A 25055-nucleotide genomic window follows, 5' to 3' on the forward strand; every position below is an offset into this window, starting at 1 on the left:
TCCCCCCCTTTTTTTTTTCCCCCCCCTTTTTTTTTTCCCCTCCCCTTTTTTTTTTCCCCCCCCCTTTATTTTTTTTTCCCCCCCCCCTTTATTTTTTTTCCCCTCCCCTTTATTTTTTTTCCCCCCCCTTGTTATTTTTTCCCCCCCCTTATTTTTTCCCCTCCCCTTTTTTTTTCCCCTCCCCTTTTTTTTTCCCCCCCCTTTTTTTTCCCCTCCCCTTTTTTTTCCCCCCCCTTGTTTTTTTCCCCCCTTATTTTTTCCCCTCCCTTGTTGTTTCCCCCCCCCTTGCCGGGGGGGGTGGCTGTGCCTTGTTTTTTGGGCTCTTTGGAGCCCCGTGGCCCAGAGCAGGGATGGGTTTGCTCCTGGCCCGTGGCGTGGTGCCCAGGAAGGGCTCCCAAAGGTCTTTGTTACCAATTAACCTCCTGAGCAGAAGTGGGGCCAGAGCTGCCTCCTGCAGCCTTGGGTCACCGTGCAGCTGCTTAGCTGGAAGCTCTTTTAATTCTAACTGAAAGGCAGGCACCAGCTCCTTTGGCAAAAGCAAGAGGCAGGAGTTTTATTTTATTTTATTTTATTTTTATTTTATTTAATTTATTTATTTTATTTATTTCATTTATTTTATTTTATTTTTATTGTATTTTATTTTTATTTTATTTTTATTTTATTTTTACTTTATTTTTATTTTATTTTTATTTTATTTTTATTTTATTTTTATTTTATTTTTATTTTATTTTTATTTTATTTTTATTTTATTTTTATTTATTTTTATTTTATTTTTATTTTTATTTTTATTTTTATTTTTTTATTTTATTTATTTTTATTTTTATTTTTATTTTTATTTTTATTTTTATTTTTATTTTTATTTTATTTTTATTATTTTTTATTTATTTTTTTAATTTTTTATTTTATTTTATTCTTTTTATTTTTTATTTTTTATTTTTTTATTTTTAAATTTTTTTAATATTTTTTATTATTTTATTATTTTATTATTATTTTATTTTTTAATTTTATTTATTTTATTTTTATTATTTTTATTATGAATTTATTATTTTTATTATTTTATTACTTTTTATTATTTTTTATTTTATTTTATACTTTATTTTATTATTTTAATTGTTTTCTTAATTTTTTATTATTTTTATTTTTATTTTATTTCTTTTTTTTTAATTTTTTATTAATTTTTATTATTTTTTATTTTATTTTATATTTTATTTATTTTATTTTTATTTATTTATTATTTTACAGATCATTGCATTTATAAGAGCACCCAAAGCCCCCCCAGAGCTCCAGGCATGGCAGGAACCCTCAGGCAGATGTGAGCCTGAAGAGTTTTCCCACCCAGCCGAGGCAAGAAAAAGGCAATTTCCCCCCAGATTTTTCTGGCGCAGCCATAAATCATCACTGAGGGAAAAATCCAAGGGGGGTGGGGTGAGGAGATCGTGAGGCTTGGAGCTGGCTGCATTTTGGGGTGAAATCCCAGTGTTCCCAGGCAGAGGAGGTTGGGTGCAGCCCATGAGGAGGGAGCTCTGAACCCACCCAGGAGGACAAAGAAAGCCTTTTCAGTGGGGTTTTTTTTGTTTGTTTTTTTTTTTTTTAACACAGTAATTCTGGGAAATGAGCTCGGTGTTTGTTCTGGAAGGGTTCTCTTCTCCTTCTGGATCGACAGGATTGGGTCTGGATTGCCAGGAAGCTGAAGAGGAGGCAGCAGTGTGCCAGGTGGCCAAGAAGGCCAATGGCATCCTGGGCTGGCTCAGGAACAGCGTGGCCAGCAGTCCAGGGAAGGGATTCTGCCCCTGTGCTCAGCTCTGGTGAGGCCACAGCTTGAGTCCTGTGTCCAGTTCTGGGCCCCTCAGCTCAGGAAGGATTGAGGTGCTGAGCAGGTCCAGAGAAGAGCAAGGAGGCTGGGAAGGATCCAGCACAAGTCCTGTGAGGAAGGGCTGAGGGAGCTGGGGGTGTTGAGGCTGGAGAAGAGGAGGCTCAGGGGAGACCTCATCACTCTCTCCAACTCCCTGAAAGGAGGTTGGAGCCAGGGGGGGGTTGGGCTCTTTTCCCAGGCAACTCTCAGCAAGACAAGAGGGCACAAGAGGTCTCAAGTTGTGCCAGGGAGGTTTAGGTTGGACATTAGAAAGAATTTCTTTCTGGAGAGGGTGATCAGGCATTGGAATGGGCTGCCCAGGGAAGGGGTGGATTCTCCATCCCTGGAGATATTTCCAAAGAGCCTGGATGTGGCACTCAGTGCCATGGCTGGGAACTGCAGTGGGAGTGGAGCAAGGGTTGGACTTGATGAGCTCTGAGGTCCCTTCCAACCCAGCCCATTCTGGGATTCTAGGATTCTCTGCAGAAAATTTCTGTCCTTTTGTGTTCCTGCTGTAACCCCAGGGCTCTGGGTGCCAGCTCAGAGGTGGTGGCCAGGGGGATGGATGGATGGAGGGATGGATGGATGGATGGATGGACGGATGGATGGACGGATGGATGGACGGATGGATGGATGGATGGATGGATGGATGGATGGATGGATGGATGGACAGATGGACCGATGTCACTTGGGGATGCTTTGAGTGGGAATGCTCCTTTTTTCAGGAGCTGGGACAGACCTGGGGTCTTCTTTAGGGGCTGAGGTGCTGATGGTGCCTTCTCCATCCCTGTAACATCTGGAAAGACAAAAGCCTGGAAAGGGAAGTGCCTGGCAGGTTCCTTAAAACTCCTCCTTGGGTTTTCCAGCTTTCCAGAGCCTCTCCACACCACCATGAGGTTTGGGGTTGCCTTGGTTTTGGGTCTTTTCCAGCTGTGCTCGGTTGATTTTTCTTTTCCTTCTACGTGTTGGAGTTGGAAATGGAATGGTGGGAAAGAGAGGAAGTTGGCTTCCCTCAGCATCCTCATTTCTCTCCTTGGGAATTACCCTCAAACCCAATTTTAGCTCACATTCCCACGGGAAGGAGATGGGGATGAGGAGAAATATCCCAGGGAAGTTTTAACCAGGCAGGAAAAGTTTTTCCAGGAGGAAAAAAAAAAAACAAAAACCCCTCAGGAGCAGCATTATTGTTCTCACCTGGCTCTGCTCAAAGCTGGATTTCTGAAATCAGAGCAGGAATAACCCAGGTGAAACCTGAGTGGGAGCTGGAGCTGGCCAGAAAACCCCAAAGGGAGAGAGGTTCTTGGAAAAAAAATGGCCTTTTATTATTTTTTTTTTTTTTCTTTGGCAAAACAAGCTGTACTGTCAGGAGCTGCTGGAGTCCCCTTAATAACATATTTGTAATGCTTGTCCATATGTCTGTTGATCAGATCCTGGGTTTACAGTAAACATAAGCTAATCACCATTTTTTTTATTTTTTCGGAATATTTTCTTGGGTGATTTCCAGTTAAAGAGGAAAAAAAAAAAAAAAAAAAAAAGAAAAAAAAAAACCCACAGGAGAAGGTCCATTTTTAGAGTCTGGCCCTGTGGTGCAGCACTGATCCCACATCCCAGGAAAGCAGCCCAAATCCCACCTGCTGTTAGGTCCCTGGTTCTGGGAATGTTGGCTCAGGGTCCCCCTGGGCTTGGGGTCCCCAAAGACAGAGAAAGGATCTGATCTGATCTGATCTGATCTGATCTGATTCTGATCCTCCTTCCAAAGGGTCCTGCAGGCATTGCCACATCTCTGCCCAGGGGTTCTCACAACATGCTCAGGACTTCCCTTCCCTGCTTGAGTTTTGTCCTTTTTTTCCTTTTCTCTTTTTAGTTTTCTCTTTTTTAGTTTTCTCTTTTTAGTTTTCTCTTTTTTAGTTTTCTCTTTTTTAGTTTTCTCTTTTTTAGTTTTCTCTTTTTAGTTTTCTCTTTTTAGTTTTCTCTTTTTTAGTTTTCTCTTTTTTAGTTTTCTCTTTTTTAGTTTCTCTTTTTTAGTTTTCTCTTTTAGTTTTCTCTCTTTTCTCTTTTTTCTTTTCTTCTCTTTTTCTTTTCTTCTCTTTTCTCTTTTCTCTTTTCTCTTTTCTCTTTTCTTCTTTTCTCTTTTCTCTTTTCTCTTTTCTCTTCTTTTCTCTTTTTCTCTTTTCTCTTTTCTCTTTTCTCTTTTCTCTTTTCTCTTTTCTCTTTTCTCTTTTCTCTTTTCTCTTTTCTCTTTTCTCTTTCTCTTTTCTCTTTTCTCTTTTCTCTTTCTCTTTTCCTCTTTTCTCTTTTCTCTTTTCTCTTTTCCTCTTTCTCTTTTCTCTTTTCTCTTTTCTCTTCTTTCTTTTCTCTTCTTTCTTTTCTCTTCTTTCTTTTCTCTTCTTTCTGTTCTCTTCTTTCTGTTCTCTTCTTTCTGTTCTCTTCTTTCTGTTCTCTTCTTTCTGTTCTCTTCTTTCTGTTCTCTTCTTTCTGTTCTCTTCTTTCTGTTCTCTTCTTCTTCTCTTCTTTCTTTTCTCTTCTTTCTTTTCTCTTCTTTCTTTTCTCTCTTTCTTTTCTCTTCTTTCTTTTCTCTTCTTTCTTTTCTCTTCTTTCTTTTCTCTTCTTTCTTTTCTTTTTCCCCCTCTCTCCCTTTTTTCCCCTCTCTCCCTTTTTTCCCCTCTCTCCCTTTTTCCCCCTCTCTCCCTTTTTCCCCTCTCTCCCTTTTTCCCCCTCTCTCCCTTTTTCCCCCTCTCTCCCTTTTTCCCCCTCTCTCCCTTTTTCCCCTCTCTCCCTTTTTCCCCCTCTCCCCTTTTTCCCCCTCTCTCCCTTTTTCCCCTCTCTCCCTTTTTCCCCCTCTCTCCCTTTTTCCCCCTCTCTCCCTTTTTCCCCCTCTCTCCCTTTTTCCCCTCTCTCTCTTTTCCCTCTCCATCTAAATGTGCCAATGTCCCCATGGAATTTACCCAGTGAGGGGAAGGTAACCTGGAATTCTCCCCAGCTGGCTCACGTGCCCAGGGAGGACTGACTGGAGGCCACTGGAACCCCTGCTTGCCCTGGAGCTGAGAACTTCCAGCAAAACCCTCCCTGGTGGCTGCTGTCCCATAAACCCAAAGACACAGCCTAGAAAGATCCCAAAGTCACTGGAAGGGAGGTTATTCCGAATTAGCAGAACAAAATTAGCTCCTTGATTAAAAAATAAATCTGAAGGCACCGTGGGCTGAGGGTGGCTTCAGGTGGGTGCTCCCCATCCTTTCTCAAGGTGCCCCCTTGGATCAACCCCTGGGCACCGAGGACTCAGGAAGGGGCTGTGGGTGCAGAAAGGGTCTTTAGGGTGCAGAGGGGTCATAAATCTTCCAGTCCCTACCTCACCCAGCCCTGAGCCTCTTCTCTTGCTGATGCCAATCAGCAAAGCTGTGGTGGACAAAAAGCATCTCTTTAGTTAAACTGCCCTCTTTTTTTTTTTTTTTTTTGCTTTTTTAAAATTTTATTTCTTTTCCCTTTCAAGTTGGGAACTGCAAATGGTCACATCCAGCCAATCCTTTAGAGCTGTGTCCACTAAAACCCCACAGCACCTCCTCCTGGGAGCACCCAACCCTGGGGCTGGAGGAGCAGCAGTGGGGACCCCCCCATACAGGGAGATGTCCCCACCTCACCCAGCCCTGAGCCTCCTCTCTTACTGATGCCAATCAGCAAAGCTGTGGTGGACAAAAGGCATCTCTTTAGTTTAAAGTTAAACTATTTATTTATTTTTAATTCCTGCCTATTTTAATGTTTTTTCACAATTTCTTTTCCCCTTCTTCCCCCAGTGCCACTGACCGCGCCTCCCCCTCCCCTCTGCTTTACCATGGCCACGCTAAAGACCCTGCCCATCCTTAGTGACCTCAGCTCCCCCAACAAGGAAAACTTCCAGAGTTTTGCTCCCAGGCCATCCCACCCTTCTCCAGGAGCACCATGGGCAGCGTGGGCAGCGGGGTGGCCAACGACCAGGAGTTTGCCATGAAGAGCGTGGGCACCCGGACGCAGAGCGGCGGGCGGCAGGCAGAGGGGTCCCGAAATGGGTACCCCCCCCATCACCCCCCCAGGGACATCCCCACCCGTTACTCAGGTGAGGAGAAGACCTACAAGGTGGAGAAGGTTTCCAACTCCCTGTATCTCAACGAGAGCTCCGGAAAGGAGAGAAGGTGAAGGTGGACATCTGCGGGAACATCACCCCCAACAACAACGAGAAGAACTCCTTGCCGCCTCCCCCCCAGTACAGGGAGCCCAACAACCCACCAAAGATCCTGCCCATCTCTGGAAAACTGGAGCAGGTGAGAGGTTGGACTTGGCCAAGGGTTGGGGGAGATGCACTTTGGACACGACAAGATGAGTGGGTGAGAGCCAGGAAGTTTGGGTCATGAGTGGGGCCAAGAAGGTCAATGGCATCCTGATCCGTGTGGCCAGCAGGTCCAGGAAGGGATTTTTTCCTCTGTGCTCAGCCCTGGGGAGGCCACAGCTTGAGTCCTGTGTCCAGTTCTGGGCCCCTCAGCTCAGGAAGGAGATTGAGGTGCTGGAGCAGGTCCAGAGAAGAGCAAGGAGGCTGGGAAGGGATCCAGCACAAGTCCTGTGAGGAAGGGCTGAGGGAGCTGGGGGTGTTGAGGCTGGAGAAGAGGAGGCTCAGGGGAGACCTCATCACTCTCTCCAACTCCCTGAAAGGAGGTTGGAGCCAGGGGGGGGTTGGGCTCTTTTCCCAGGCAACTCTCAGCAAGACAAGAGGGCACAAGAGGTCTCAAGTTGTGCCAGGGAAGGTTTAGGTTGGACATTAGAAAGAATTTCTTTCTGGAGAGGGTGCTCAGGCATTGGAATGGGCTGCCCAGGGAAGGGGTGGATTCTCCATCCCTGGAGATATTTCAAAAGAGCCTGGATGTGGCACTCAGTGCCATGGGCTGGGAACTGCAGTGGGAGTGGAGCAAGGGTTGGACTTGGTGATCTCAGAGCTCCTTTGCAACCCAAATGGTTCTGGGATTCTGAGAATCCCCACCCCGTGGAGCACCCTGAGGCCCCTGGCACATCTCGAAGGTGCCTGAGAGAGAGTCTGATTCTTTTACTTTGGAGAAAGCATCATTTTTAGGTGCAGATAACATTGCTTTCAGAGGAGGGGTGGGCAATAGGGTCTGTTAGTTCTTGAGGAACCCAAGAGCATCACCACAAATCTTCCATAGCTACGTTTCCAGCTCATTTCAGTCTGTATTTCCAGCCCTTGGTATCCCAACCTACCTGGGATGCTGTGAGTGATGGGGAGGGAGCTGGAGTCAGCTCCCACTTCAGTAGGTTCAGCATCTCAGTCACACTCCTATGTTTTGGGCCATTTATAGGCAATCTCCAGCTCCCAAAAAGTGGTGTTTGGGAGCAGCATCTGCTCAAAATCCTGCTGCTTCTTGTAAGGAACAACTTCACAAAGCTTGAAAACTACCCTAGGAAGGGTTATCACTCATCCTCATGGATCATCTTGGCTTCAGGGAGCAAACATTCCCAGGTTTGGAGGAGCAGAGCCCCAGATCCCGTGGTGTTTTATGGTTCCTGCTGCTCTGCTCCAGCAATTCCCATAATTTGTGTCCCAGGGACTCTGCTCTGTGCAGTGTTATTTCTGCAAGCTCTGGTGGCCTTGTCTCCTGGGCTGTTAACCCCCCAGCCCCTTTAATCCATTTCAGTCCTGCCAGGTGCCAAGTTTTTGGTCTCCAACCTTGCCTGAGCTCTATCTGCTCCTCCTGGAAGGTGTTTCCAAACCATCTTTGCTCACTCTGGGTGAATGAATTTTCACCTGAAGCCCAAGCTGCAGAAGGAGAGAATCCATCCCATTTTCAGGACAGTGGTGTCTCCAGGTGCATTAAACCTCCAAGGTTTTAAAATCCTTTCTAAAATCCTTTCCAGCAGCATCCCCTAGAGCTGCAGGAAACACAAACCTTCCTGTAAGGAGCAGTTCCAACATGTTCCTTGCCCAGGGTCACTGCTGAGGTCACAGCTCCTGCTTTTTCCTCTCTGAGCATCACCTGGACGTGGTGTCCACACGGAGATCCCTGCAGGAGGGAGGGAAAAGTGATGCTCAAGGGGCAGAGCAGCTGCCAACCCCAGGGTTCAGGTCACCTTCCAGCAGAAGGCAGATCCCCAATCAGCTCTGGAAGTCCTTTCAAACAGAACCTGCCAAAATCACAGAGTTGTTTTGAGCAGGGCTGGGAGGCAGGTTGCAGCCCTCCTTCTTGCAAAGAGCCCTAAGAGGAGCCAAGGAGTGTTCTAGGGGGGAAAAAAAAAAAAAAAAAAGTCACACAGCTTCGGGGTGAGTCAAGATTTCTGTGTTTTTCATTTGGGTTGAGGGAAGACAAAGTGCTGCCATAGGAGTGACCACAGGTCCCTCAGCCTTCAGGAGCCCCTGGCTGCCCAGGTTGCCCCCAGAAGCTGTGGCTGCCCCATCCCTGGCAGTCTTGAAGGTTGGATGGGGCTTGGAGCACCCTGGGCTGGTGGGAGGTGTCCCTGCCCATGGCAGGGGGTTGGGAATGGATGAGCTTAAAGGTCCCTTCCAACCCAAACCATTCCATATTTCTGTGATTTCCTCCCCTCATGCTCCCTTTTTTGGGGGGGACATCCAGAAGCTGTTGCTGGAGTGGTCATTACTGGTTGTTGGAGGCAACCATCCTGAACCTGCTGGGAGGTGTCCCAGCCCATGGCAGGGGGGTTGGGTCTAGATGACCTTTAAGGTCTCTTCCATCCCAAACCATTCCATGTTTCTGGGATTTCAGTGTTTCCTCCCCCCATGGTCCAGCCTTCTGAAGCTGCTGGGAGGTGTCCCAGCCCAGGGGTTGGGTCTAGATGACCTTTAAGGTCTCTTAAATCCCAAACCATTCCATATTTCTGGGATTTCAGTGTTTCCTCCCCCATGGTCATTACTGGTTGTTGGAGGCAACCAACCTCTTGAAGCTGCTGGGAGGTGTCCCAGCCCATGGCAGGGGGGTTGGGTCTAGATGACCTTTAAGGTCTCTTCCATCCCAAACCATTCCATATTTCTGTGATTTCCTCCCCTCATGCTCCCTTTTTTTGGGAGGCCATCCAGAAGTTGTTGTGGAGTGGTCATTACTGGTTGTTGGAGGCAACCTCCTGAAGCTGCTGGGAGGTGTCCCAGCCCAGGGGTTGGGTCTAGATGACCTTTAAGCCCTCTTCAATCCCAAACCATTCCATGTTTCTGGGATTTCAGTGTTTCCTCCCCCCATGGTCCAGCGTCCTGAAGCTGCTGGGAGGTGTCCCAGCCCAGGGGTTGGGTCTAGATGACCTTCAAGGTCCTTTCCAACCCAAACCATGCCCTGATCCTCTGCTAAATCCCAAAAGGCCCAGTCTGTAACAAGGCTGAGAAACAGGGAGCTAGGCCAAGCCGCCTCAGCTCCGGCCTCTTGTGTCTCTTGTGCGTGCTGTCACCTTCCTGCTGTGTTTGATGCGTGGTCCTTTTTCCTTTTTGCAGAGCAATGAGCCCTTAGTTAGACCCTCAGCCTTTAAACCAGTAGTTCCTAAAAACTTCCATTCCATGCAGAACCTCTGCCCGCCGCAGAGCAACGGGGCGGCGGAGAGCAGGAAAACCTTGACCCAAGCCAACAGCAATAGCCCCACGGCCCCCAAAAACGGGCTGGAGAAGAGCAGCCTTACCAGGACTACAAACCAAGTAGGGGGGCTCTCAGATTCGGGCCGGAACTCCTTAACCAGCTTGCCCACCTACGGGACGGGCTACAGCCAGCACGTGGGGCCCATGAGCGCCTCCACCAGCCACATCAACCGGATCGGAACCGCCTACGTGGAGAAGAGCATGGCGGGCTACAACGGGATATCTACCTCAGACAGTGGGAGGTCTTCGAGCAAGAGCACCTCCTCCTTCAGCAGGCTCAACCATCTCAACGAGACCATGCCTTTCCACTCCCCTTCCACGGATGATATTATCCAAGATCTGGAGGACCGGCTCTGGGAGAAGGAGCAGGAGGTGCTCCAGATGAGGAGGAATTTGGACAAAAGCGAAGCGGCGATCTTCCAGGTGTTCGAGGAGAAGCAGAAGATCTGGGAGAGGGAAATGGAGGACCTGAGGCAAAACTACGCCAACAAACTGCAGCAGGTCTCCAAAAAGGCACAGAGGGCTCAGCAAGCCTTGCAGCTCCAGATCTTCAAGCTCCAGCAGGAGAAAAAAAAACTCCAGGATGAAATGGGGCAACTCCTCCAGCAGCGAGAGGAGCTGGAGAAGAAATTCGTGGCTTTCAAGAAGGAACAGGCTGAGTTTCTGCCAAAGATTGAAGAGACCAAGTGGGAGGTAAGAGCCTTGTAGCAAAAAAAAAAAAAAAAAAAAAAAAAAAAAATTAGTTTTTACCAAGGGGTCTGGTAGCCCCGTTTGCTCTAAGTGGAACCCCCAGATAATGGCTACGGGTTGGTGGCCTCCAGGTAACAGGTGACACTTCAGCCACCTCTTCATTTCTGAGTCCCAAACCTGTAGTTTTGAACTAAAACAAGGTCATTTGGGTTTCTGCCCACCTCCTGTGCTGGTTAATGATTTGGCTTCCCAGTAAGGCCACTCCAACATGTGACATTTGGGTCCAGGTTCAGAGAGCAGAGGTCTTTCCCTCCAGGGTTTTGTGCTACAGAAAATGGGTTTAAGTCTATTTTAATGACATTTTTCTCACATCTGTGGTTGGGCAAACCTGAAAACTGAAATCTTTGGCTTTCCTTTTTTTATTATTATTTTTTTTTATTATTATTATTATTATTTTATTTAAGATCTAAAACAAGTGAGCTCAGAACGACACCGGTGGCCAAGTCCACCTCAAGCTTTCCATTGGCACAGACTGGTTGAGTTGCTAATAAGTTTATCTCCCTTAAAAGGCTGAAAGGCAAATTCTTCTTTCTAGTTCTCCTTTTGAGTCTTACTTGGGTTTTTTTCCCCTCCTGTTTCTATTTTTAGAACATTTTACCAAAGTCTGTTTGTATAGTCAGCTCTAACACCATTATTTTTTTCAGCTTGATCATGTGAAGAATTTTAATCCTTCCATGGGCTGCCTAAAAACTTGAAATTTATTAAGGGTACAGAGGCAAAATGTAGCTCTAGAACTAAGGCAACCTTGTTCTGCTAATCCTGATGGAAAGTCACTGGAGCTGGGATTAATTAGGCTCTGAAATGGGCTCTTTGCAGATGTTCAGCAGAGCTTATTTGAGGCTTGCTGTAAAATCTCTGCAAGTTCCAGCCCCGAGCAAACAAGCTGCATTTTCCCCCATGATGCTGCTCTCTGCCCAGCTCTTTTGTGCCTTTCTACAAGTTAGGTCTGGAAAGTTCTCTGATTTTTGCACCAGGAAAGCTGCAGGTGGGTTTTGGAGTTATTGCTTGACTGCTGGAGCTCTGCTTGCACCAGCTTAGCTCTGTGATAGTGCTGGGATTCAGCTTGTGGATCCATCCCAAAATCCCAGACTGGTTTGGGATGGAAAGGACCTTCAAGATTATCCATTCCCACCCCCCTGCCATGGTCAGGGACACCTCCCACCAGCCCAGGGTGCTCCAAGCCCCATCCAACCTTCAACACTGCCAGGGATGGGGCGGCCACAGCTTCTGGGGGCACCCTGGGGCTCAGCACCCTCACCCCAAACAATTTCTTCCTAAAATGTAACCTAAATCTCCCCTCTTTCAGCTTAAAATCATTCCATCTCATTCCATCCCTCCATACCTTTATCCCAAGTCCCTCCCCAGCTTTCCTGCAGCCCCTTCAGGCACTGGAAGATGCTCTGAGGTCTCCCCAGAACTTTCTTTTTTCCAGGCTTCTGGGGGCAACCTGGGGCTCAGCACCCTCACACCAAAGAATTTTTCCCCAAAATCTCACCTCAATCTCCCCTCTTCCAGTTTGAAACTGCCCCCCCCTCATCCTACCACTGCATACCCTTGGAAAAAGTCCCTCAAAACCTAAAAGTCCCTCAAGACATCTAAAATTTGCAGACACCTACATTTGTTGCCTTGCTCCCAAGACTCCACCTCCACAGCACCCAAACAGAGACCTAAATTGAATGGTTCAATCTGTAAATTGACCCCAAGCTCTGCCTCATCCTGTATTTCTCTGCCTTTGGGGCAGAGCTGGCCCATGGAGAACACTTCCAGTAAATTGTGCAGGTTTTTTGTGGGTTTTTTTTTTTTTTTTTTAGCTAGGCAGTAACTACATCACCATAACCACAGCTACACCAGTGGGATGTGGTTCTGCATCTCACTGGGGGGGATGTGGGTACCCAGAGGGCTGCGTGAGGAACCACCACGACTGTCACCTCCAAGGAAAGCTGCTATCCTGTGGGAAGTGTGTGGATCCTGTGGGAAGTGAGTGGATCCCATGGGAAGTGTGTGGATCCTGTGGGAAGTGTGTGGGTCCCATGGGAAGTGAGTGGATCCCGTGGGAAGTGAGTGGATCCCATGGGAAGTGTGTGGATCCCGTGGGAAGTGTGTGGATCCCATGGGAAGTGTGTGGATCCCATGGGAAGTGTGTGGATCCTGTGGGAAGTGTGTGGGTCCCGTGGGAAGTGTGTGGGTCCCGTGGGAAGTGTGTGGGTCCCGTGGGAAGTGAGTGGATCCCATGGGAAGTGTGTGGATCCCATGGGAAGTGTGTGGATCCCGTGGGAAGTGAGTGGATCCCGTGGGAAGTGAGTGGATCCCATGGGAAGTGAGTGGATCCCATGGGAAGTGTGTGGGTCCTGTGGGAAGTGTATGGGTCCTGTGGGAAGTGAGTGGATCCCATGGGAAGTGTGTGGGTCCCGTGGGAAGTGAGTGGATCCATCCCTTTGCTCTCCAGCTCTTTGCAGTGAGCACCAAGCTGTCCTCCCCAAGGTCTTGCTCAGTGTTCTACACCAGACAAATCCTCTGGAAAAGAGAAAAGTGAAGGTTTTAATGAAAGCAATGGAGTCTGGCACTGACCCAGGTGAAGCAGAGCAAACCAGGGACCTTGCAGGCACTGCAGGAGGGAGGAAAAGCCAAAGATTTTATATGTGACAAGAGACAGGAGCTTCAGGAGGATGGGACAGCCACAGCCTCGAGGTGGCTTCAGTCTATTTTGAATTATCCCTGTCCTGCCTGATCACTGAGGGCCCCTTGGTGCTGTCCCACCAGCAGAGTTAGGGACTCTTTGGCTCTGCAGTTTTCCACAGCAGAGCCCTGAAAACCCCAGAGCTCATGGGCAAAATGAGGATTTGGTTGTTTTTATGGTTGGCTTCCAATATTCCCAATTATTCACTTTTGGTGGGCCAGGTTGGGGCAGAGAAGTGTCCTACTGAATGGTCACACCTCTGGCATCCAAATGCACACCATAAAAAGGGGGGTTTCCCCCTTTTTCTCCCTTGCTGCTGTGTCCCATGTGGGTGAGACCTGACCCAGCCAGGATGAGCCCTGAAACTCCAGAGCCCAAAGACAGGGAATGATTGTCCTATTTCAGCCAGAGTGGTTGGCAGCTCCCTCCTAGATCTTTGTCCCCCAAAAAATTATTTAAATAGCTCTCAGTTCTTGGACTGGTGAAGTAAACCTGAAAATTTAGTCAACTGGGTGCTTCAGGAAGGGAAGTGTCATAAGAAATGTACTGCAAAATGGATTTGTGTCTCTCCCAGGAGAGCCTGGGTGGTTTGTGTGGGTCCTGGGTGGTTTGTGTGGGTCCTGGGTGGTTTGTGTGGGTCCTGGGAGGTTTGTTGTGGGTCCTGGGAGGTTTGTTGTGGGTCCTGGGAGGTTTGTTGTGGGTCCTGGGAGGTTTGTTGTGGGTCCTGGGAGGTTTGTTGTGGGTCCTGGGAGGTTTGTGTAGGTCCTGGGAGGTTTGTGTGGGTCCTGGGTGGTTTGTGTGGGTCCTGGGAGGTTTGTGTGGGTCCTGGGAGGTTTGTGTGGGTCCTGGGTGGTTTGTGTGGGTCCTGAGAGGTTTGTTGTGGGTCCTTGGAGGTTTGTTGTGGGTCCTGGGAGGTTTGTGTGGGTCCTGGGAGGTTTGTGTGGGTCCTGGGAGGTTTGTGTGGGTCCTGGGAGGTTTGTGTGGGTCCTGGGTGGTTTGTGTGGGTCTGAGGTGCTCCTGTCTCAGGCCTCTCCAAGGTCCAGATCCCATGGGTCAGTTGGGAAGCTCTTGCTGGGAGCAGATGGTTTGGGGTCAAGCACCCCAAGCTCGTGGTTGGGTGAGGAAGGGAGGGAAGCACCAGTGTCCCCTCAGCACTTGGTGAGGACCCCAGCACTCAGCTGCTGGGAACACCATCAGCTCATTGAGAACCAGGGGGAAAAAAAAAAGAGTAAAAATATCTCCCCCACATCTCTGGGATGGGATGGATCCTGGTGAAGGCTGGAGCTCAATCCTTGAGCACTGTCCCTGGTTGTCCCCTCCATTTCCTGAGCATCCCAAGGTGAGGCCATGAAAATGTTTCAGAGGCAGGGGACAAGCAGCAGTGGGGGCTTCTTGGTGCTTTCCTTGTGGCTCACAGATGTTTGGGCCCCTCAGTTTAGGAAGGAGGTTGAGGTGCTGGAGCAGGTCCAAAGGAGGCAACTGGGCTGGGGAAGGGACTCGAGCACAGATCCTATGAGGAGAGGCTGAGGGAGCTGGGGGTGTTGAGGCTGGAAAACTGGAGCAGGTGAGAGGTTGGACTTGGCCAAGGGTTAGGGGGATGCATTTTGGACACGACAAGACGAGTGGGTGAGAGCCAGGAAGTTTGGGAGTTTGGGTCATGAGTGGGGCCAAGAAGGTCAATGGCATCCTGGGCTGGCTCAGGAACAGCGTGGCCAGCAGGTCCAGGGAAGGGATTCTGCCCCTGTGCTCAGCCCTGGGGAGGCCACAGCTTGAGTCCTGTGTCCAGTTCTGGGCCCCTCAGCTCAGGAAGGAGATTGAGGTGCTGGAGCAGGTCCAGAGAAGAGCAAGGAGGCTGGGAAGGGATCCAGCACAAGTGCTGTGAGGAAGGGCTGAGGGAGCTGGGGGTGTTGAGGCTGGAGAAGAGGAGGCTCAGGGGAGACCTCATCACTCTCTCCAACTCCCTGAAAGGAGGTTGGAGCCAGGGGGGGGTTGGGCTCTTTTCCCAGGCAACTCTCAGCAAGACAAGAGGGCACAAGAGGTCTCAAGTTGTGCCAGGGGAGGTTTAGGTTGGACATGAGAAAGAATTTCTTTCTGGAGAGGGTGCTCAGCCATTGGAATGGGCTGCCCAGGGAAGGGGTGGATTCTCCATCCCTGGAGATATTTCAAAAGAGCCTGGATGTGGCACTCAGTGCCATGGGCTGGGAACTGCAGTGGGAGTGGAGCAAGGGTTGGACTTGATGAGCTCTGAGGTCCCTTCCAACCCAGCCCATTCTAGGATTCTAGGATTCTATGTTTTCCCCCCAGGTGTGCCAGAAGGCAGGTGAGATCTCCTTGCTGAAGCAGCAGCTGAAGGACTCCCAGGCAGACGTCTCCCAGAAGCTGAACGAGATCGTGGGGCTGAGGACCCAGCTGAAGGAAGGTAAGAACTTCCTACGGGAAAAAGAGGAGCAGATCCTCAACCTGAAGGACTCCTACAGCTCCAAGAGTGTCAACCTGGAGATCTGCGAGGGCGAGCTGCAGAGGAAGATGAGCGAGGTGCAAGTGCTGAGGGAAAAACTCAACCACTGTGAGCTGGAGGTCTCCGGGCTGAAGAGGACACTTGCCAGCATGGGACCTCCGGGCCCTTTTGGTGGTGGGGAGCTCGGGGAGAAGCTCCGAGACCCTCTGGCTTGTGAGAGTGATGAAGCCAAGATGCAGAGGCAGAGTGAGGACAGTGTCAACACGCTGAGGAAGGAGGTGGAGAGGCTCCAGACGGAGCTGAAGCTGGAGAGGCAGCAGCGGGAGCAGCAGGTGATGGATTTCCAGGAGGAGAGGAGGACGTGGCAAGAGGAGAAGGAGAAAGTCATCAAGTACCAGAAGCAGCTGCAGCTGAACTACGTGGAGATGTACCAGAAGAACCAGCTCCTGGAGCACAAGGTGAACGAGATGAACACCAAGGCTGCCAGCCCCCCCCACACCGAGGAGAAAAAAACATGGACCCCCTCGAGACTTGAGCGAATAGAATCCACTGAGATCTGACCCACGAGAACACAACCTGGGTTTATTTTATTTTATTTTTTCATTGCTGTGCATGTCCTACCTACTCAAGCCAGTGATCTGAAGGATCCCACGCTACTGCAGGAGGGGGGAGAGGCTGCTCACACCCAGCTCCACCACCTCCCTCTGTCCTCCTGTGCTCTGTAGGTACCACAGCTGTGGATGTGCGTTGGTTTCCCATCAATAATGCAACATCTCCTTTAGGTTTTGGGTTGGTTTGGGTTTTTTTTTCCCCTAGTCCAGCTGGCGAGGGTCAGCTGGCCCTTTCCTAACCTGCCCTGACTTGCTTTGGTAGAGGTTGCCACCCTTCTCCTGCAATTCACCCTTCTTTGGTTGGTTGTTCTGGAAGGTTGTGGTTGCTTGCTTTGGTTTTTTCCAAGCATTTCCTTGTGGCAAATCAGTTCAAAGTGGCAGCTTTGGGGTTTTGGTTTGGGGCTTTTATTTTTGGGTTGGTTTTTTTTTTGTTTTTTTTTTTTTTTTCAGAGCATTTTTAGCCACATTGGCTAACGGAGCAAAGCTCTGGAGATGATGAGCAAACTCCCTGCTCTGCTTCAAGCATCCTGTCTAGACAGTGGTCTTAGTGAAGCCAGTGGGAGGTTGGCCACTGATTCCAGTAAGACCAGACATATCTTTTCCCAGATAACTCCCTCTTGCCAGCCCGTGGCTACCATGGACCTTGCAAGAGGTTTGGGACATCCTTGAGGAGCAGGATGAGCTCCAACCAACAAGGAATGATCATGCAGCAGGGTTTGGCACTTGCTGCATTTTCATTTTCTTTTGGTTTCCTTCTGCTGTTCCACTTCTCTCCTGGCTTGGGACCAACCCTGGGACCAACCCTTCCCACCTCTGCCTGAGTCCCCAGATATTCAAGCTGCCCACAGCAAGAAAAACTTGGAATTCCAAGCTGGTTTCCTTTCCCAAGAGCCCAAAGTGGGTTGGGGGGAGCTTCCCAAGGGGTGGGATGGTGACACCAATCCAAGCTTTTAGCAATTTGCCCCAGGACTGGGCAGCTGGGTAACCTGTTCCCAAAGGAATGATGCTTGGAGCCTCTTGGTCCAAGGGCTTCTTCAGAGCTGGCACTGGAGCCTCTCCCAGGAGCTCCCAGCATCGCTGCCAGGTGGCAATGGGCTGAGCATCCACCTCTTCCAACACCACCCAGAGTGGTCCCAGCAGGATACCCCCAGGACAGAGAGAACCCCAGAAGTGACTCAGCTCCTATCTCCTGAAAGCAGCAGAAGAAGGGAAAATGTTCAATGTCACACAAGTGCTTATGCCCTGGCAGGAGAACAACCAAAACTGTGCCCTGAAGTCCCTGAGAATGGTGCAGGCATCAAAAAAAAACAAAAAAACCAGCATTCAGCTTTAAAAAAGTGGGCAAGGTGGGGCTGGCTCTCCCTTTCATATTGTTTTTTTACCATGATCTACGGTGAAGAGTTAAAAAAAAAAGTTGGGAAGTGGAGTTTGCAGTGGCCAAAGGGTCTTCAGCTGGAAGAAGAATGCTTGAATTAGCACTGGGATGTCTTGGGATGTCTGTGGGGTGACTCCAGGGAGAGTTTGGCCAGATCCCCTACATGCCAAGGAAGAACCTCAGGGTGCTGAGGGGCTGAAACCCTTCCAAGCACAAGCCCTGAAGATGCTCACTTTCCAGCTTTGCTTCCCCAAAAACTCCCCCCCCCCAACCCTCTCCATCACCTTCAAGTTGGGAGCAAAGGTTTTTGTGGTGAGCTCCAGGCTGAGCAGAGAAGCTGAGCAAGAGGTTTGTTTAATCCCCCAAACCTCCAGCCAAGGTCACCACTGGGCCCTGCAGCCAGAGGAAATGGAGATGTGGGATGAGACCTGAGCATTTCAAGACCTTAGGTGAGGGCACCTGGATTTTCCCACTGCTTCTGCCTGTGCCTTTGGAGCTTGGAAGAAGACACAGCCTGGAAAAGAGAGGTTGGTGGAAAAGAGAAGCTCAGGTTTAGCCCCTAAGTCCAGCCTGACCCCTGCAGGGTGTGAAGAGGAGTCCCACCAGCAACCCTGGGGATGCTCCAGTGCTCTGGGACACCAAGCCCCTGCTCCTCACCACGAGAGGAGAGCAGCTGTGTCACCCAGAAGGTGTCACCTTGGCCACCCCAAGGGAGATGCCCAGGTGTGCTCCAAAACCTCAGCCAGGCAAATCCTAGAGCTTCCTCCGTGCCACGCACCGGGCCTGCAAGATGTCAGGGTTGGAGCTGTGGTGTCTTGGGTCTCCTCAGCTTTCTGTGCCTCTCTTTCCACGCTGGATAAACCCATCCTGTCCTCCTTCCCAAAGCTTTGCAAGCCCTGGAGCAAAGGGCAAAGCAGGGAGGAATTGCAAGGGGTTTGGTCTCAGTCGGTGGTTTTGGGGCCACCACAGAAAATCCAAACCCAACAGCAAGTGCCCTCAGTAACATGAACCCAATAACCTTGAGATCCATCACTTCCACCTTTGTTCCTGGGAGGTTGGGTCTCCCACTCACCAGAGGAACCCAACGTTTGGGATGGTGGCTCCAGAACACCCCAGAAAAAGGGAATTTTGAGGACTGTTGAGGAGATGTTACCCCCAGCTCTCCTCAAGAGCAATGGACACCTTCAGCACCCTGTGGGACACTTCCCACCACAGTTCCATGCTGATCCATAAGCAGGGGCTTGTCTGGTTCCCCCCCCCATCCTGGATCCAGCAGCAAGCAGCCAAGCTCTCCATCCTGCCAGGTTTGCTCCATCAGCTTTATCCCAGATCTTTGGGTTTTTTTGCAGTGGTGCCAGGAATGAGTGTGTCTCGATGGCCCCATGGAGGCAGAGAGCTTTGTCTGAGTGTTGGAGGGTGCTGGGACACCCAGGGACTCAGTGGTGAATCCATCAGGAATTGCAGAGCTCCTTGGGATGGAGCAAGGAGAGATTTTTTTTTCACCTTGGAGGAGGAAGGGTGCAGCACCTTCACCTTCTGGAGTTTCAAGCCAGATCTGAAGCAACCTGGATTGTTGGGCATTCCCTGGAAAACACAGAGCCTTGGAGACACCCCTGGAGATTCCATGGTGGTTTTCTCTCCCTTGGGATTCACCCCCAAGCTGTCCTGCAAAAGCCATCTCCCTGTGCTACATAAAAACCCAGATGGTTCTGGCAAGTGTCCCAGACAAAATGCCAGGGGGGATTCCTGAAGGGCAGGAATCCTTCCCACAACTGGATGCACTGCTTCCCATCAGCTCCTCTCCCACATCCCAGCACTCTCCCTCTGAGCTGCCCACCCTTCTCCCAGGAGAGATGGAGGAAAAATGATGCTGGGACACACCTGGGGTCCAGATCTGGCCCGGATAGGAGCTCACCTGGCTCTTCCCAAGACCTTTTAAGACTTTTCCTGCTGGCTGGATGAAGTTTCCCATCACAGGCTTGGGCTGCACTGAGGCCCTGGGGTCTCAGCCCTGGAACAAGATGGCCAAGGGGTGCCAAGTGGTGTTTGGATGAGATATCCTGAGAATATGGGGGTTGTCAGCTTATCTCCTGGAGACCCAGACAGGGCTTCCTGAAATACTTCTGTCCCATGGAATTCATCTCAAAAGAGTTTGGGCTTGAACCTGACCCAGCTGCCTCCTCCTCCAGCTCTGGAGCTGCTGGGATTCAGCATCTCCTACTGGTTCCTGTGGAAATTGTCCAAGTTCTGCCCTCAGAATCTTGCAGGTGGTCAATGTCCCCTCTCTGAACCAGCAGTCAGCTCCCACCCTGCCACTGCCCAGCAGCAGAAGCTGTGGTGACACAGGGCTCAGCTGAGCTGGGATCCAAGGACATTAGAGATCCTCTGGAATATCTGATCCAGGATCCAAGACCCCTGGGAGAGCCAGAGAGGTGGGAAGAGCTGGAGCATCTCTCGTGGAGCATCAGCCATGCCTGGGCAACCCCATCATGCTCCAGCCATGTCCCCAGGGTCACCATGTGGGCAAGTGGAGGGCACTGATCAGCTCCAGCACTTCCCATCCCTGAGGAATTGGGCTCAGCAGGTGACAGGGAAGGTCTGAGCAGCTCCTCTCACCACTGGCTGTGAGCAGGGCTGCTTTGCTTCACCATCACCATCACTATCACCATCCCATCACTATCACCATCACCATCACCATCACTGCACCATGATGCCAATCCTGCTGGGCTGCTTCTCCTCCTGTCACCATCCCTCCTGTGTCACCCTGTGTCACCATCTCACCCATCACCCTCAGCTGCTGCCACCACCTCCTGCTGGCTCTGGCACCGTGCCCCAGGGACATCACCCGGAGAGGGAATGGGATTGGTGCTCTTAGGATGGAGGAAAAAGGAGAGAGAGGTGGATGTGGATGTAAACTGCAGCCCAGCTCTGTCCCTGCCCTGATTAAACAGAGGTGAGGAAGCTCTGGGGGGGTCACGGGGGTGGGAGTGCTGAGGGAGGGTGCTCAGCACCTCCTGAGCTTTGGCTGAATGCCACGGGAATGATTGGAGCTCAGCACCTCCCAGGAAGGAAAATCCCTTGGGATTGGCACTGTCTGATATCACAGAATCCCAGAGTGGTGTGGGTAGGAAGGCACCTCAGGGATCATCCCATGGGCAGGGACACCTCCCACCAGCCCAGGCTGCTCCCAGCCCCATCCAACCTGGGCTTCAAAATTCCAGGGATGGGGCAGCCACAGCTTCTCTGGGCAACCAGGGGCTCAGCACCCTCAGAACAAAAAATTTCTCCCCAAGTTCTCCTCTCCATCTCCCTTATGGGGAACCCCAGAGTCCCAGAATGGTTTGGGTTGGAAAATGATCCAATTTCCACCCCCCTGCCAAGGGCAGGGACACCTCCCCCAGCCCAGGGTGCTCCAAGCCCCATCCAACCTTCAACACTGCCAGGGATGGGGCAGCCACAGCTTCTCTGGGCAACCAGGGGCTCAGCATCCTCAGAGTGAAGAATTTCTCCCCAAGATCTCCTCTCCATCTCCCTTATGGGGAACCCCAGAGTCCCAGAATGGTTTGGGTTGGAAAATGATCCAATTTCCACCCCCCTGCCAAGGGCAGGGACACCTCCCCCAGCCCAGGCTGATCCAAGCCCCATCCAACCTTCACCATTTCCAGGGATGGGGCAGGCACAGCTTCCCCAGGTGGATATGGGATGTCCTGCTCCAATGCCTGGGGTCAGGGTTTGCCACTGTCCCCTGGTTAAGGCTGAAGTCCCCTCTGCCCATCCTTACGTCCCCCTGAGCTCCCTGCAGACAGTGGCTCCCAAAGGTTTCCTCCTGGATCCCAACAGCTTCCCAACAGCTCTGCCCATGGAAAGGACCAATCCCCTCCTCCTGTCCCTTGCAGTGGCACTTTATAGCTTGCTCAGGACACTGAGCTGAGAGCAACGTGACCAAAGATCTCCAGGGAACCTGGGACTGCATCCTTGGAGCTGCCTCTCTGCTGCCCTGGGGAGGGGAGAGCCAGGATGGGGGAATGGGAGCTGGCAAGGGGCAGGAAAGCTTGGATTTCCTTGTGGGAATATCTGCAGGGCCATGAGGGGCTTGCCTGGGCTGGGTAAAAAAGGAGGTGCAGGGTGAGCTCCTTGTCCCTTGGGGTCACCCCGGTGTCTTGTTAGGGGAGCTGGAGCAGGGGTGTTCCCAGGAGGAAGGGAGGGATGGATGGATAAAAGGATGGATGGAGGGATGGAGGGATGGATGGATGGATGGAGGGATGGAGGGATGGAGGGATGGAGGGATGGATGGATGGATGGATGGATGGATGGATGGATGGATGGATGGATAAAAGGATGGATGGATGGATGGATAAAAGGATGGATGGATGGATGGATAAAAGGATGGATGGATGGATGGATGGATGGATGGATGGATGGATGGATGGATGGATGGATGGATAAAAGGATGGATGGATTTATTCCCTTCAGGCAAGGCCATGGAGACCTTCAGAGCTCCAGCCCTGGGCTCTCCTCCTTCAGAAAGGGAACTGAGCTCCAGTTTGGTTTCAAATCCTCACCAGTGGGTTGAGTTTGGGGGCTCCCATCCACCCTTAGCACCAGTTTTAGGTCCCCAGAGGTGGGGTCCCTCTCCCTCTGCTACCCTAACCCACAACTCCCTGGCTCCATGCAGCAGCTCCTGGGTCCCTGAGGTTGTCTGAACTCAGAGTCCCACTTGGGGACATCCAGACACCAGTGGCAGGCCTGGCTCTGCCCCTCCTGGGAGCCCTCCTGGAGGAGGAGATCTCCTTTCCCTCCTTTCCCTCCTGGATGCCCCACGAGTTCCCTTCTGGGAGCTGAAGGGAGCAGCACTTGTGGGGGAAAAGCTCCACCTCTGGTGTAGAACATGTCCCACCAGTGATGGAAAACATGTCCCACCAGTGATGGAAAACATGTCCCACCAGTGATGGAAAACATGTCCCACCAGTGATGGAAAACATGTCACACCAGTGATGGAAAACATGTCCCACCACTGGGGCAAAATGTCCCATAACTGGTGGAAAACATGTCCCACCAGTGATGGAAAACATCTCCCACCACTGGGGCAAAACATCCCACCACCAGTGGAAAAAATGTCCCATCACTGGTGCCACATGTCCCATTACTGGTAGAAACCAAGTCCCACCAGTAGTGCCACATGTCCCATCACTGGTGGGAAATATGTCCCATTACTGGTGCCACATGTCCCATTACTGGTGGAAACCATGTCCCATTACTGGTGCCCCACATCCCATTACTGGTGCCCCACATCCCATCACTGGTGCCCCACATCCCATCACTGGTGCCCCACATCCCATTACTGGTGCCCCACATCCCATTACTGGTGCCCCACATCCCATCACTGGTGCCCCACATCCCATTACTGGTGCCCCACATCCCATCACTGGTACCCCATATCCCATCACTGGTGCCCCACATCCCATCACTGGTGCCCCATGTCCCCCTGGTGTCCCCAAGCCATCCCTGTCTCTATGCAGCCCCTTCCCAGCAGGGGTGTCCCAGAGCCCCTCCAAGGCCTGCACTCCCTTGGAGCTGGGAGCACTGGGAGCACTGGGAGCCCAGAGGAGCCCTCTTGCTCTGTGCCTTGCTGGGGAAGCTCTGATCCCCTCCTCCCCCCTCACAGCCCCTCAGCTTCTCCAGCAGCCCACGAGGGGGCTGTGTGTGGGTGTGGGTGGGGGTGTGGGTGTTTCTGTGACCCCAAAAGCCCCTGGTGGGGTGGCCCAAACCCCCCAAGCTGCCTGATCTCACCAGCAATAAAAAGAGGGGAGGAGCAGCTGGAGGTTCCTGGTGGTGCAGGTTGTGTCTCTGTGGAGGATCTTTGCATTTTCCAGTTTTTCTCCTCAGAATTGGATCCCAGGATTGTGGGGTTTTTATGTTTTTGGGGTTTTTTGGGGTTTTTTTGTTCCTTTTTCCTTGGTTTCTCGTGGCCTCGGGTCTCTTTTCTTCTGCTCTTTAACTGTGAATTCAAAACCAGAAGTGTTCTGAGCTCCACTCCCTTTGGGTCCTGCCTTGACTGTTGATGGTTCAGAGCTGCATTTAATGAGACTTTGCAAAAAAAAAAAAATTAATAAACACACACACAAAAAAAAAAGATTTAAAAAATTAAATATATATATATATATATAGTTAAAAAAATAAAATATTTAAAAAAAAGAACCCCATAAACTCGGGTTATCTCTCCTACCCTCCCCCCAACCCCTCTCACCTTGACTTTTGCCTCCTCTCAGCGTGCTGAGAACACAAAAGAGGCAGAAAAATGAGAGAAAAATGCAGCGTTTTTGGGATTTTTATTTTAAAAGGTGGAACCCTCTCCCTTTTGGGAAACTCCCTGCAAAAAATTCCCTCCCCCCCCTGCTTCCCAACCTCTCGGGGTTGTTCCCATGGGGTGCAGAGAGCTGCTGCCTTTGTGGGGTTTTTTTTAGGGGGAAGAGATCTGTGTAAAAAGCTCTGTACAGGGGTGTGCATAGATATAAATATTTATGGAGAATTCTCTGTGTTATGTTTCTCTTCCTCTCCGAGCTCCACCTGGCTCCAAAGGGCTTTTTTTTTTTTTTGGGGGGGGGGGGGGAGGGAAAAATCAAATGGAAAAGGCCCCGTTTTCCAGAAGCTGAGGGTGCAGTGTTCACCAGGTGGGGTGGGGATGGGTGGGAGAGAAGAGGAGGAGGTTGTTGGGATCCCGGGATCCCAAAATTGGTTGGAAAAGACTTTGGATATCATCAGCTCCAAGCATTCCCCCACCACTCCCCCGTGGCCCTCAGCTCAAATCTCCAGGGATTTGGAATCCCTCAGGGATGATGGGGACTCCCTGGGCCAGGCCCTGACAACCCTTTCCAAGGAGAAATTATTCCTAAATTCCAACCTAAACCTCCCCTGGCACAACTTGAGGACATTTCCACTTGTTCCTTGGGAAAAGGGATCAATCCCCCCTGGTTCCAAGCTCCTCTCAGGGGTTGCAGAGAGCCAGAAGCTCTCCCCTTGGCCAACACCCCACAAGTTCTGCAGAACCTTTTCCTGCTGCTCCAGACCCATCCCAACTCCACTGCCCTCCTCTGGTCCCACTCCAGCTCCTCCTGGTTCTTGGTTCTGTGCTGATCCAAACCAGGATCTGCCTCACCTTCAGCCACTGTCAACCAACACCCCCCAGAACCTTTTCCTTTCCAACCCCTCTGCCCCAAACCCGGAGCTTTTTGTGGGGTTCTCGTCAGCCTGGACCCAACACTTGGATCTTCTCGATCCATCCCCATGGATCCAAGCCCCATCCAACCTTCAGCACTGCCAGGGATGGGGCAGCCACAGCTTCTCTGGGCAACCAGGGGCTCAGCACCCTCAGAACAAAGAACTTCTCCCCAAGATCTCCTCTCCATCTCCCCTATGGGGAATCCCAGAGTCCCAGAATGGTTTGGGTTGGAAAATGATCCAATTCCACCCCCTGCCATGGGCAGGGACCCCTCCCCCAGCCCAGGGTGCTCCAAGCCCCATCCAACCTTCAACACTGCCAGGGATGGGGCAGCCACAGCTTCTCTGGGCTCAGCACCCTCACCCCAAGCGATTTCTTCCCAAGATCTCATCTCAATCTCCCCTCTTGCAGCTTCTCTGGGCACCCAGGGCCTCAGCACTCTCACACCCTTCCTCAGATCTCATCCCAAATCATTCAGGCAAATCCATGGGGATGAAAGCCTGGGAT

At 50.8% G+C, this 25055-nt stretch overlaps 1 protein-coding gene across 1 annotated transcript in view; it reads left to right on the plus strand.

Moving 5' to 3' along the window:
* LZTS3 (leucine zipper tumor suppressor family member 3) overlaps positions 1-16124 on the plus strand; it is a 21518-nt gene extending 5394 nt beyond the window's left edge. Inside the window, 5 exon segments of the mRNA XM_071753158.1 lie at positions 5651-5760; positions 5763-5990; positions 5993-6144; positions 9321-10151; positions 15190-16124. Of these exon segments, the coding sequence (XP_071609259.1) occupies positions 5651-5760; positions 5763-5990; positions 5993-6144; positions 9321-10151; positions 15190-15903 (2035 nt within the window). The 3' untranslated portion in view covers positions 15904-16124.
* Positions 16125-25055: the final 8931 nt, after the last annotated feature.

The sequence above is a fragment of the Heliangelus exortis genome, chromosome 10 (assembly GCF_036169615.1).
Source record: "Heliangelus exortis chromosome 10, bHelExo1.hap1, whole genome shotgun sequence".
Lineage (NCBI taxonomy): Eukaryota > Metazoa > Chordata > Aves > Apodiformes > Trochilidae > Heliangelus > Heliangelus exortis.